This window comes from Synchytrium microbalum (assembly GCF_006535985.1).
Source record: "Synchytrium microbalum strain JEL517 chromosome Unknown SmJEL517_scf0005, whole genome shotgun sequence".
NCBI lineage: Eukaryota > Fungi > Chytridiomycota > Chytridiomycetes > Synchytriales > Synchytriaceae > Synchytrium > Synchytrium microbalum.
The window spans coordinates 524819-537330 of record NW_022158354.1 but is presented as its reverse complement, the minus strand read 5'-3'; the positions used below and the strand labels follow the sequence as shown (position 1 = coordinate 537330).

The following is a 12512-nucleotide window of genomic DNA, read 5'->3' as shown; positions in this document are numbered from 1 at the left end:
AAAAAGACCCTTGAGTGAGTCATTCATATATCCAGAGATAACAGTAGAGTTTATAGGTGTCGTCCTCTTGGTTTGCATCCAGATAACCCCCCAAAACATGTTAGAAGCGAAACAAGGACGTATGAGTAAAAGAAGTGCATCAGTAACAACAGAGAACATTTTCATACTCTCCTATTCACTCGGTGCTATTCACAACTACGCCTTACTTCGTCCAATGGCAGATCATGGTGTTGATGAGCAGGTTCAATCGCCTACAGTGACAGGCAGATATATACCTGACTTCGTCCAATGGCAGGGATGAAGGGAGTGGTGAGAAACTGGTCCAAACCCAACGGCTGGCCATACTACTACAGGCAGATACCTGACCTCGCTCCATTGATATGACCATCAGCTAATTACAAACATCGAGCACCCCGTTGCCTGCATTTTGGGAATCCAGTGCAAGTCGGATGCTAGAACTTTTCCTGAGCTGTGAAATTACCAGCAGGTTGATTATATCCGACTGGGAGAGTAGGTGAGTGGTTTCGTGTAATATACGAGATAGGCAGATGATTTTGTACTGACTTGAACGCCTAAAACTGAATGGATGTAATTAAAATTGGTAAGTTTCCAGTAGTTTTATCCCTGAAATTCGTTTATGAGCGATGCTGAAAGAACTGCGTCAATGTGCAGAGCACATGAATATGGGGCAGACGGTCTCTGAAACTGTACCTTTAAAAGTCAATATGTCTTTATTAGCTATCGAAATACTCATGCCAGATCTAGACTGAAGTTGTTCAAACTAAGAATGCCGCCAATACTACTGACTTGTTGGAAACTCCTTCAGAACATACGTGCAAGCTTCGCTACAACAAGGTGTAAACTTTCTTGGAAGTTAACAGTCTATTTATCATTGAAATTATATACGCAGAGAGATATGCTGAGATATTCATAAGTCTTGAATTGCAGATCCAGTATCTGTTTATACATGTAAACGAAACAAGGATGTGTCAGTAACAGCATTAGAGCAGGAAAGACCACTTCTATACCTCTTTGGCTGTTGAAGCCAGCCATCCAATCTAGCCTCCAAGCCCCATACTTCGTTCCAATGGCAATCAAAAGAGTGACGACAAGCACCTCAACCATCACTCCAATAATGATATACCATCAACCTACTCAAATTTCTGACTTGAGGCACTATGTCGCATTGATTGTTACCCAAAGTATAATGTTGAGACTTGCAGAAGGCAAACTCCAATAATTCAACAATTGAATATTTTCATATGGAATGAGCTCTCCAGTCCAGGAGGTCCTCAAATCTCGAGAAAAACAACAAACCGTTACTACACGCAGAGACCATGTACTTTTCATGAGGCGATAACCATAGCACTCCACACACACAATTAACTATTGCTTTATCTTTGTAAAAATTCAATATAGAAAGAGACAGAGGTGTAAAATGAGAAGGGAAACCCTCCTAATTGCACAATAATGTTTTACAATCTTTCCACGAACCCCCTTGCTTCGTCCTCATTACCAACACCATCAAATACCAACAAACAACATATTCTCAAAGGTAGATGGTTTTAACATCATCCTTACCAAATGCAGTCCCACAAGTTGGACACTTTCGTTGTCGTGCATTTAGCACATCATCTATACATTCTTTACAAAACACGTGCATGCACTTGGATAGGACCACACTCTTGAATCGAGAATCACATGTTCGGCAGATGATCAATCCCTGTAGTTTAGAACGAAATAGGAATGAGATTGATAACTCAACTATGGTGACAAACCCAGCACAAAAAAGTCATTCACGAAAAGACCCCACATACCCGATATTCATCAAGCCTCTGCTGTAAACCAACATCTGACGGTGCGGATATGGTAGAAGACGATGGCATGGATGCTCCATTTGATCCTGTTGCTGCTGCTAGGGCCGCTTCTCGCACTTCCAACTTCTTCTTAAATACATCAGCTTGCTCTTGTGCTTTTCGACGTAAATCCATCTCAGTGTCGGCTTCTTCCGTCCTTTTTTTCAGCATGACGGTCATCTGAATGAAAGAAATCGTTTTTAGAAGACAGTGTACATGGAAAGAGGTTCAGTCGACTGGTGGCCGAAAAAAGACAAACTTAATGCTTTCTTATCGGACACTTGCCTCTTCAATTCTTGCATTCATCTTTTCACATCTATCTGTCAGGTCATCACAGTGGGATCTCAACCTGATCACTTCTCGACGATGAGCTTCAGATGCTGCTGTTGCGATAGCTACACATCGTTCTGCACTCGCCTAGTTATAAATTGGCGTGTGAGATATAAAAGAGTACCTTTTTGTGGATACAAAACGAGAACCAAAGGTACTCCTCAGCCTCTTGCTATTTTGACCTCCAACACCCCTCGCCATACATACCACTTGTCGAGATTGTTGATTCTCTCGGTCTTCCAGCTTCCTGATCACTTCGGTCTGCTTTTCAGTCTGTCTTCTTATAGCAGTAATCAAGTTTTGAGTATTTGCTGTCTCTTTGCGACTCTTGTCCAGTTGTTGCTTCATTGTCGTTCGCTAAAACACGAGGACAAGCAGGGTGAGCGAGGAAAAGATTATTGAGACGAAGGATGGAGACCGCCTGCGTCCCGCAACGAGATTTCACGTTGCAAACACCCGATTCATACCTCAGCAACCAACTTCAGTATATGATCTTCCTTTGTAGTCAATATCAACACTTTACTAGTGTTTTGATCTTGAAGTTCTCCAAAACCCTTCATCAGCTTGTTCACTTCAGACGCCAAGTGAGTTGTATCGTCTGTAATGGAGTGAATTTTGCGTTCATACTCCTGAATCTTTGCTTGGCTCAGTCGTAATTGATTTGAAAGGAGGGTCACTGGATCTTCTCCTGGTTGAGGTAGAGCCCCAAAGGTGGATTTATATTCCATCAATTCACGTTTGGCGTCGGCATTTTCAACTAGTATCTGAGAGGGAAGAATGACTCGTGTTGTTTAGCTCCCAGAATTCCTACCGGAGTCAACACAGGTTTGTACACTCACTTTCTGAAGCTCGAGATCTTCCGGAGACGCGGCCTGTTGAAATGCTTGGAGTTGATTTCTCATATCTCGGATGGGATTCCCGGTACCATCAATATCTTCTGTGGCAAAATATTGAATCAGCGCTTGGTCACCAGTTTGAGCTGCCATGCATATCTTGAGACGTCTGATTTCTTCCGTCTGTGCTGCTATGCACTCCTAGATTGTTGCCATAAAAGGTTAACTATAGTTTGGGACTTTTCCTGGTCGACGGCATCAAACCGCCACAATCACATTTTACCTTTTGTGCATTGGCAATTTTCCTGATTTCGTGACTTGACTCGGTGTCTGCATGATCCTTGGCGAGTCGCAGATTGAGCGAATCATCCAAAGTATCTCTCTGAGTCCGTACTCGAAGTAAATCTGCTTCGACCTTCTTGAGTTCAGCATCTAATCTCTCCAATTTCCTCATAGTTTCATCCTTTATCCGAAAAAAAGAAGGAATGAGTTCGCGATGGTCCTCCTCGAATTGCCACAGGGGCAGAAAAATTGAGACGCTTGTAGCGAGATAGTATCTGACGATGGTATACCTCGACTTGTTGCTGAAATGTTCTCCTGTCTAATTGTAGTTCTTCCACCTGTTTGCCAAGCTTCTCATTAAGATCTCGAAAGCCTCGTGCTTCATCAGCCAAGCGACGATTGTCATTCAGAATTTTCTGAAAATCAGGATGCGATGCTACGAGGTCCATATTGGTTGGGAATTGCTTTTGCTAAGAAAATGGGAATTGATGTGTTGGCAAGCACCAAAACGAAAGGAGTTGAATCTATCCTGAACGAAACACACCTGAAGGACTAATGTATCTACTCGTTCTTGAAGTGACAATCGTTCTCGCTTCAATTCTTCTAAGGCCTTCAATCTAGCTTGACTTAGAGCCTGAGCAATAAGAAGTCCTTCTGATCGGGCAACATCGTCCTAGAAATTTAATAGAGGAGTTGAGCCAAAAATTCCTCTCCTTGTTGAACTTGAAATTGCTCAAAAGTCCAAACCTTGTCGTCAACAGATATTGGAGGAGGTGGTGGAGCCATTGCTGTTGATGCAAGGTTGGGAACACCCTCTGAACTTCCAGTCGATTCTACCTTAACAGCTTGAAGCACGGGAGCAGTTGGCGAGCCCTGAACACCAGACAAAAGTGTAGATGCGGATGCGAGTTGATTCGAATGTGGTGTTGGAGGTTGCTGGTGATTGCCAGTCAGGATGGTAGGAGTAGACTTCCGACCAGCGGGACCTTCTGCCATTCTGAGACGATCAGCTTTACGTTCAGCAGCGCGTAACAAAGCTGTTGCTTCTTCTAGTTGCGTTAACAGTTCTGCTTCTCTTTGTTTAGCGGTTTCTACTTCGGATTGTAAAGATGCCACCTGTTGAAGATTCGAAAGTCAGCGGATTCCTTTGAAACGCACACGAACACAACTGGAAAATATACCTGATTACATATGTGGTGATACTTTTGTTGTAATGAAGCATGTTGCTGCTCTACAGAGATAAAAATAGGCAGTCAGCGAGGAGACACATGTCGCCGAAGGGAGCACCTGCGTAACAGATACCAGAAGAGGAAGTGCCGTTTGATTTTGGAGTAGATTTACGAGCCAGTATATCCAACATGGCACGTATCGAAGTGACTTTTGCATTTAGAGCTGCTTCGATCTCTTCCTTTCCACAAGCAGGGTTGGCGAGCAGTTTCTGAGCCAAGTCGTTCTTTGATATACCATTTACTGGGGCTATATGATAGGGAAGTATTGTTGAGTTCACTAGCAATTGAGGTATAGCTGTCTGCAATAAGAGCCTAGTTGATCAGTCAGTACCTTGACCGTCAATCATAGAGACTTGCTCCTTTATATCATCATGTATCTATAGACACAAAATGGGAATTTGATGAGTACACATGATTCCAAATTTCAGGGTATAAACAGTAGGAAGCTTTGGTTGAGCTCGACCATTTTGAGTAAACGACATTCCAGTGGGGTTCTTACCTGTTCCCAGTAAGTGAATAAGGAGACAATATTCAATCTGTAAGCATCTTGTCTTGATTCCAAGTCAGTGATGTATTTCTGAGCTCGTTCTAGTGACCTCTTGTACTCTTGCATTTGTCGCCAAATTGCATGCTTTTGGAAGACAACCACGGCGTCCTGGATGATTGTAATGTATTTAGTCAGTACATGGATATGCCAGATAATAATAAATAGAACAACATTACATCATTGTCTATAGCCTTGTCAATATTGATGCTGTCAGTAGAAGCTTCGCTGAGCAATTCATGAGTGCTGTTTGTCAATTTAGTCTTTTTGGGGATAGTAGAAGCAGGACTATGGTCCTCGGACGGCCTCTTGCGTATCTGGCTTTCCGATGACGACGACTCTCTCCTGTTGCTCTCCATTGCCCTCACATGGAATTTGAATGTAAAATTGCTTTTATCGGGTGTCAACTAACAATAGACTAGGACGCAAGTTTAGGAGTAAAGGAGTACGATATATTTGAATCTACAGTCATGAATCGAAAGCCTGCCGCAAAAAGCATACAAGGTTCTTCACCTCCAAGCGCCATAATGAGGTACAGTAGAGCTTGTCGCAATACATTGATTGTATTCGCTAACAAAGCTCTGTAATCGATCTAGGGAGCTCATGTCACCGTAAATAATTTGCTCGTTGTTGTTTCCTTACGCGGAACTGTCTGTACTAACCAGCATCACTTTCACTTTTTTCTCAATGCAAAAGTGGAAATCTTAAAGTACTTTTTCACACTGCTGTGTAAGTCAACGTTGGATCTGCATAGATTACGAAGGATTATGTTGTCTAGAGCCTCCACCTGTGCCATTTGGTGAAGCTGGAGCACTTGATAGTGGAGTCGTCTCCAATTGGAGCTAGCCGGACCACACACGCAGATGCTTCTTAGATCATGTACGGTGATGATGACGTATGAACTGACACCCTTTTCATCTGTAGATATGTCACTGCTGTGTATCTCTTCTCCCAACAACCAGACCTCTTCAACATGTAGTTTTTTGAAAACATCACTTACGATTGCATCGCATATCACCATTCTCTCTCTTCCCATATTATATAAATGATCATATAAAGCAGTAAGCAGTATTCTATGACAAGTTCGTGCCAGTAAGTTTGATGTTCGCATCATTGTGAGAGCTCTGTAAGCCTTTCGAGCTTTGAGAATGAGCACGTAGCACGTGTGCTTGCCGCACTACGCGTGCAACTGAAATATGCGTTCCTCCTGATAAGAATACCACGGAATGTCTTTGTGCATTATTTTTAAACTGGAATGTCTCTTGTATATTTTCATGTTTGTCGCTGACTAACGGTTACATAAGACACCCTCTGAAGAATAGAAGTTGATACATCCATCACGGTTTTTTAGGACTAGGAGCAAGATGGTGAGTAAAGGTCATTCAAACCGTATAGAATGTCGAAGGAATCCATCTTCTACCACCTCTCTTGATGTGGTTACTTTGTTACAAGTGATAACTGTCGGATGTGTTTGCCACAAGGTGTTTTGTGGAGTGTCGATATATGAAAGTGGAATTGCAATAGGAAGAAGGACGACAGAAGTGTGATATTTTATATCTTGGAAGAATGCATCACCCCCCTGTTGCTAAGAAAGCTATGCACAGAAACCGACAATTCCACAACATCAGACATTTGATACTCAGAAGAATCAAGCTCAGCACCTTGACATGAAACAAGTTACTCCCAGAATTTCAATCTCACGAAACCCTTAATCTATGTAGCCGTCCAACAAGACCTTCAGAATAAAAAGAATCTTGGGCAAGAAGCAAAAGCAAAACAGACCCATTCCTAATTGGATTCGTCTGAGGACAAACAATACCATTCGGTAAGATACAGCTGAATGTGGACATTGCAGTAGTGGATTTAGATGGCTCATTATATCCCTATGTCTCTACACAGATACAACTCCAAGAGACGTAACTGGAGACGCACTAAGCTCAACCTATAAAAATGTGGTGCAGTATCACAGGGAGTGGCTGCCAAATATGCTAGCTATATGCTCTTTATATGTATAAAAACACCAATAGTAGCAACCAATTTGGCGCATTCTGAACTCTACATTTTGACTCCAGTTGAAGGGGTTTGCTTCATGTGAAGGTGGTGGTCATGGTAGAAAGGGAGGCTGCAGACTCAAATGGCTACCCACAGGATTCGACATCCAATGAAAAGTGGGTGACGATGGTGGACAGTGACGCTTTGGAATGTACACATTCTCAAGCTTCAGGAGATTAGCGATTCGACGCGTCATGCTAATTGCATATAAGCAATAGGTTCGTGATAGCGAGTACAAGCGAATTATTATCCTGCTTACTCGTCCGCAACACTCAGCTACCCACGTAACATTTTAACAGTTGCAAGACAAAGCAGCCAAAATGGTGTTTCTATTTCTGAAAACCAGCTTATACAAGCAGCCTGTATTCTTTGCATCCTTTGTCATGGCATTGACAGGTACCCTTAACGATACGTCACTACTTCATCAGCATCACTTGAAAATCTAACATTCTACATGTTTGCGAAATTTAGCTCCAGTGCTACTATTCGTGGTGTATCCAATGAGGAGAGAGGCCGGCTACAAACTACCTCCAGACATTCCACGTTCATTCCCTAGTATGTGGTTTGTTGGATTCGCATTGGAGTCATCGGGCATCAAACAGTTGCAAAACAAACGACTCTTTAACATGTCCCCTTATAGTACCCGCACGACAACGTGAATCTGTCACTGGATATGATGATTAAAAAGCAAAGACAATTAGCCGCGCATACACCATAATCAAGCCGACACAACGACACAAATGTTTTAGAGTTGAATGCGTTATTATAAATATTACGACAAGTTGAAGGACAACATGTCTACGTTGTGTCTCTAGATGTCTACATTATATTCATCAAGTGTTTGTCGTATTCGGATATCTCGACGTTTCATAATCTCCAGTAACGCTTGGATCTCATCATTACTCAGTATACCTCCTAGCTTCTCAACTGCTAGCAACGCCATCTCTAGTGTCAGATGTACCGAGGGTGTTAGAGAATCACAAAGCAAACTCTGAAGATATACAGTTCTTAACAATTACCTTTTGACCAAGGACATGCCACGACTGCTTGCATGATAATACGTTTGGCCTTTTCATAATTCTTTTGAGATAGCTCAAACAAGAAGTAATTGAACCAAATGGCTACAGAGTGTCGCGATCTAGAAACACACAAGCAAAAAAGTCAATAACGAGTTTCACGTATCTGAAGGAAGTTCACGTCTTACGTTGGACAAGCCACAGCATTTTCAAAGATGGCACGTATATAATGCAGATTTCTTTGAGGCCGTAATTGCATTTCAGTCCACAAGTGAAAAGACCATATGACATGTGATGGATTTCTAAGACAAAGTCAATGAGGAACTGGTTGTGGTGTTCTTCGTTGCTGTTGCAATATACATTTTTCTTCTTTGCTGTTTCAATAAACACTTTTCTAACACCCTTACCTGTTTTCAAACTCGTGCAACTGTTTCTTAACTCTCCCTTCAATCTGAGTCCTCGACTCGTTCAACACATACAAACTATGAAAGATAATATTATGTGGAAACAGGCCTAGTGCTCGTTCAACCACATTTCGCAGTATCGATGGTCGAAACCCAACTGATCCGTCCAACATGTGTCGATGTATAACGTGGGTATAATCTTCATACATCATTTCTTCCAGTATACCACCACTCATGTCTCGATTTTGGAGATTTTTGAGAGCGTCTTCGTATGTTGAGCATGCGACTTCAATGTTTTTCGTGATGCTCTCCAATAGTGCTTTGAGATAGATACTGTGGAGAGGTGATTTGGTTGGATGGAGGAGTTTGCCGGGGTCCGATGTTGATAGACCCGATGTGATTTGCTGAGACAGTATCTATGTAAATGCGTAAATGAGAGTTGAGAAAGTCATAGCAACAAGTGATGCCTCTTCTTTCGCTGCTTACATTTTGAGCTTTGACAATCCGTGTTGGTGGATATGTGTTTTGATCAAATTCGTCGTACTTGACGGTTGATTGCTGTTCTGCGCAACTCAATACCACAGCTAGTAATGAGTCACAAGTTGAGTAAAGAGAGGAGATCACAATTGCCGGATTACTCACCAACAGCACGTGCAGGGTTAACTTTCAATTCAAGTTCAGCCAACATTCGATATAAGAAGGCAGATTCCTCCTTGAGTGCCTCGGTTGATAGTGACAAAGGTATAGCATTCATGTATACACGACGAGCCTTGAGACGATAAAAAGATCAATCCATGACAATATCAAAATCGTAACAAACACGGTTACCTCTTCAATCTTGTCCCGCAATAGCTCAGTTTGAGCATACGCATTCCATAAAGCTAGATTCATACGATCATTCTTTAGCAACTGTTTGGCTAGCTTGTAGGCACTATGGTGGGAGTAAGTTGAGTATTATTCACTACAAAAAAACGACCCGCTGCTGTTAGTATCAACCTTTGAGGGTTGTTGAAACTTTCAAACAACAGATATGAGCTTTGAAGAATCGCATCTCCCGAAAAGACTGGCATAACAAGCGCAAACAATTTCCTAGCGGACCCAAAAAGGTCAGACAAATTCTACTCCAAATTTGCATGTCGACGCAAAACAACCTGATAAAGTCAACTTTCCCAGGCGCAGCTCTCTCAATCCCATCCACTTCGTTCCTCCTCAACACTACAAACCATTTCTGCATGGCAAATATAGTAGTAGCCGAGGCAGGAAAAGCTCGAATAGGAAACTCATATGCAATAGGCCGTTTCCACAACATTTCTTCTTCTGTTCCTACCACAACGCTGGAAATGGGCTTGTCTCCCAATAATGGCCACAGCATACATTCAGTGTGAATGAGGGAATCCAACATGACTGGATCATTTGATCCGAAATTGTTTAATGGTATGCCCAAAAAGTTGAGAAAAGCGTATACGATGTCTGATCGAGTGCTGGGTAATGTGGGGTCGAACAGTAAAGGTTGAATGTCGTTGAAGAAGACGACTCTTTCAACGTCATCTGCAGCTGCACTCAGACATAGCTTGTAAGTATTTCGTACCATGAAAAACAACATAAGAGTTATTAACGTACTGGTTACATCTCGGAGTGGCTTCCAGAGCTTCTTTTCTTGAGACCTTTCCGAAGCTACCCAGGTTTCTTCAGACGCAAAAACTTAGTCAACTGAGCAACTTGGAACGCGGTTCGATATCCTCTTACCATCCACAACATCCATAGCCCAATCTTCCTCAGCTTTGAAAGTAGGTGGTGCAGCTAAAAACCGAGAATCAAGTGAATAATACAAATGCGGGCAAGACGCTTCTTTTACACTCACCTCGAATATCAGTAGAATCCCAACCAACAGCACCCTAAATTATTTGTCAGGGAGAAAAACAAGACACCAACCCGAGAGCCTACAGTAGAACTGACCTCATCCCCAGCTCTTGGCATCTCACTCTCCCAAAAGCCTTCAAAAACACGTAGCTTTTCACCAAACGAACTATCTCGTAGCGAGTCTGGACAAAAGCACGACAATTCCACCATGGCTTGGAAACATGCAATGGCTCTCTCAACATATCCAGCCTGAGCAAGAAAGTAACAAACACGAGTCAAATTCAGACTGAGAAGTTGCTCTGTAGCTCCACGATCTAGTTAACCCCAACAGACCAAACGATGAGAGTGATATCAAGTGCACACAATTCTTTTCCATCGGCAAAGCAAGATTCACGTACCGAGTTCTGTTTCATCATTCAAAGTCTTGATGCAATCAGCAAAGACTTCCATACAATCTGGAACTGTGAATGCTGTTTCATTGGTCATTCGAAATGTAATGTATCGATCCCATAACTTGTGCGACAGTTTGTTGGATTGTAATACTTGATCCCATTTTGCGAGGATGTCTTTGGACCTGGTGTTGGTAGGGCGGACAAAAAACTATCAGATTAAAGCTTTGTAGCTCGTCTGAGAAGAACATCCACTCACTCCCAAGGTATTTCTACAGTAGTTTCCATATACGCTAGCAACAAACTCTCGTCATGAGGCATTTCAGACAAGGCCTTATCCAAAATCGAGAGTTTGCGTTCAAATGCTGTAGATCTACGGGTTCCTTTGTTCTTGAATGTAGATTCTTGGAATTTAGCAAATTCTAGCCATAAATCCACATTGTAAGGATTCTATAGAAGATAAACTCATTCAGCATTATGTCGCGTGGTAGCGAAAAAGCGATCCTTGATCGGCACAACATACGTCCTTCAACCGACGATTGTATTCCAGTGTCTGCCGAACAACTTGATCTTCTTTCACGGCATCTCCATCCGGAGCGGATGGAGCATTTTCTGTTAAAGAAGCGACGACCGGCTCTCGAATCTCTGCCAGCTGTAAAGGATGACTTGTCGACACCTCATCGTCTTCAAATGGTATAAAGTCCTCGTTTGGTTTAACTACATGGACATCTACAGTTCCAGATCCAGGTACGAATTGCTTGGCTGGCGCACGTAGAGCTCGTCGAAATTGGTCGTATCTCTGGTGTAAGCAGAAAAAAAACCATGAAACCGCTGATTGACACGCTTCCAAGTCGGTACGAAGCCTACGTCTTGAAAAGAATCACGTGTACGAGGATGCCTTGAGATCAAAACAACCGTCTTTCGATCTCTAGAGTCCTTATGACTGACAAAAATGTCGTCTGCACCCAAAACAGAATCTGTTTGTAGTCGAAGAGGACTGTTGAGTCAGTGTCCCAGCATCGATAGACATAAGAATACATCGACACTGGCAATTCACGCATGAAAGTGGTTACCTCCATATCTTTTGAAATCCAAAATGTGTCTGCTCTCGACTCCATACGTCGCATTAGCAGAGTCGCCTTTCCGATCGATTTGAATGGGTAGAGCGCTATCAAAATACACGTAAGCTTCATACGAACAAAGATTCAAACACGAATCTCACTCTTCTGGTGGCAGGTTGTTAAGCTCAACATCACGATCTTCATCCTAGAAGCCGAACGCGAAAAATGAGAGTCAATTACTTGAAGCTTAAGACTAACAACAAAACGGGCAGAAGCCAGATTACATACCGAGTTATGATCCCGATCTTTATGGTCACGTTTCTGCTTCTTTTTATGTCTCTTTTCTCTGGATTCATCCTTCGCTTTACGTTTGGATGAAGCTGCTTCCTCTATCTGCGGAGCTGCGGGCTTCTTCTGGTAGGTAGATGTAAAGCTTGTGGGAAACGATGAAAATGATGGGAAGCTCGCCTCGTTACTATCATCTCCCATTTTGGTTGTTTGCTGAACTTGAAATTTCTTGATGACGATCAGAGAGATAGGAATTGGAGAAATCAGAACGGTAGACGAGTTAGAATTACATTCTCACATTCTCATTTTGTGTTTTAGATGCTCCATGTCGTAATTTCTCAGTTGGAAGCACAAAAATGCCGGAAAAT

The 12512-nt window shown here is 42.4% G+C and overlaps 4 protein-coding genes across 4 annotated transcripts; 2 read left to right on the top strand and 2 right to left on the bottom strand.

Annotated features, from left to right (window-relative positions):
* Positions 1-1549: 1549 nt before the first annotated feature.
* SmJEL517_g01550 (uncharacterized protein) lies at positions 1550-5433 on the bottom strand (the record flags this gene model as incomplete). The annotated part of the gene is made up of 15 exons (XM_031167478.1): positions 1550-1723; positions 1818-2036; positions 2214-2273; positions 2394-2543; positions 2654-2950; positions 3026-3220; positions 3303-3482; positions 3592-3771; positions 3846-3974; positions 4049-4417; positions 4483-4532; positions 4604-4777; positions 4862-4907; positions 5030-5185; positions 5254-5433. The coding sequence occupies 15 exons, from the start codon at positions 5431-5433 to the stop codon at positions 1550-1552; spliced, it is 2559 nt and encodes an 852-aa protein (XP_031026680.1).
* Positions 5434-6795: 1362 nt separating this feature from the next.
* On the top strand, positions 6796-7022 carry SmJEL517_g01549 (uncharacterized protein; the record flags this gene model as incomplete). Its single annotated transcript, XM_031167477.1, has 2 exons — positions 6796-6899; positions 6974-7022. Coding segments are annotated over 2 exons (153 nt in total), but the record flags the coding sequence as incomplete, so codon positions are not given.
* Positions 7023-7446: 424 nt separating this feature from the next.
* Positions 7447-7810, top strand: SmJEL517_g01548 (uncharacterized protein; the record flags this gene model as incomplete). Its single annotated transcript, XM_031167476.1, has 3 exons — positions 7447-7522; positions 7598-7681; positions 7767-7810. 3 exons carry the CDS (start codon positions 7447-7449, stop codon positions 7808-7810), a joined length of 204 nt encoding a protein of 67 aa, XP_031026540.1.
* Positions 7811-7937: 127 nt separating this feature from the next.
* SmJEL517_g01547 (uncharacterized protein) lies at positions 7938-12345 on the bottom strand (the record flags this gene model as incomplete). The annotated part of the gene is made up of 19 exons (XM_031167475.1): positions 7938-8071; positions 8146-8264; positions 8331-8444; positions 8550-8962; positions 9033-9130; positions 9189-9315; positions 9375-9477; positions 9543-9635; positions 9698-10220; positions 10293-10346; positions 10408-10441; positions 10503-10720; positions 10805-10980; positions 11055-11245; positions 11319-11594; positions 11663-11772; positions 11869-11963; positions 12018-12061; positions 12145-12345. The coding sequence occupies 19 exons, from the start codon at positions 12343-12345 to the stop codon at positions 7938-7940; spliced, it is 3123 nt and encodes a 1040-aa protein (XP_031026543.1).
* Positions 12346-12512: the final 167 nt, after the last annotated feature.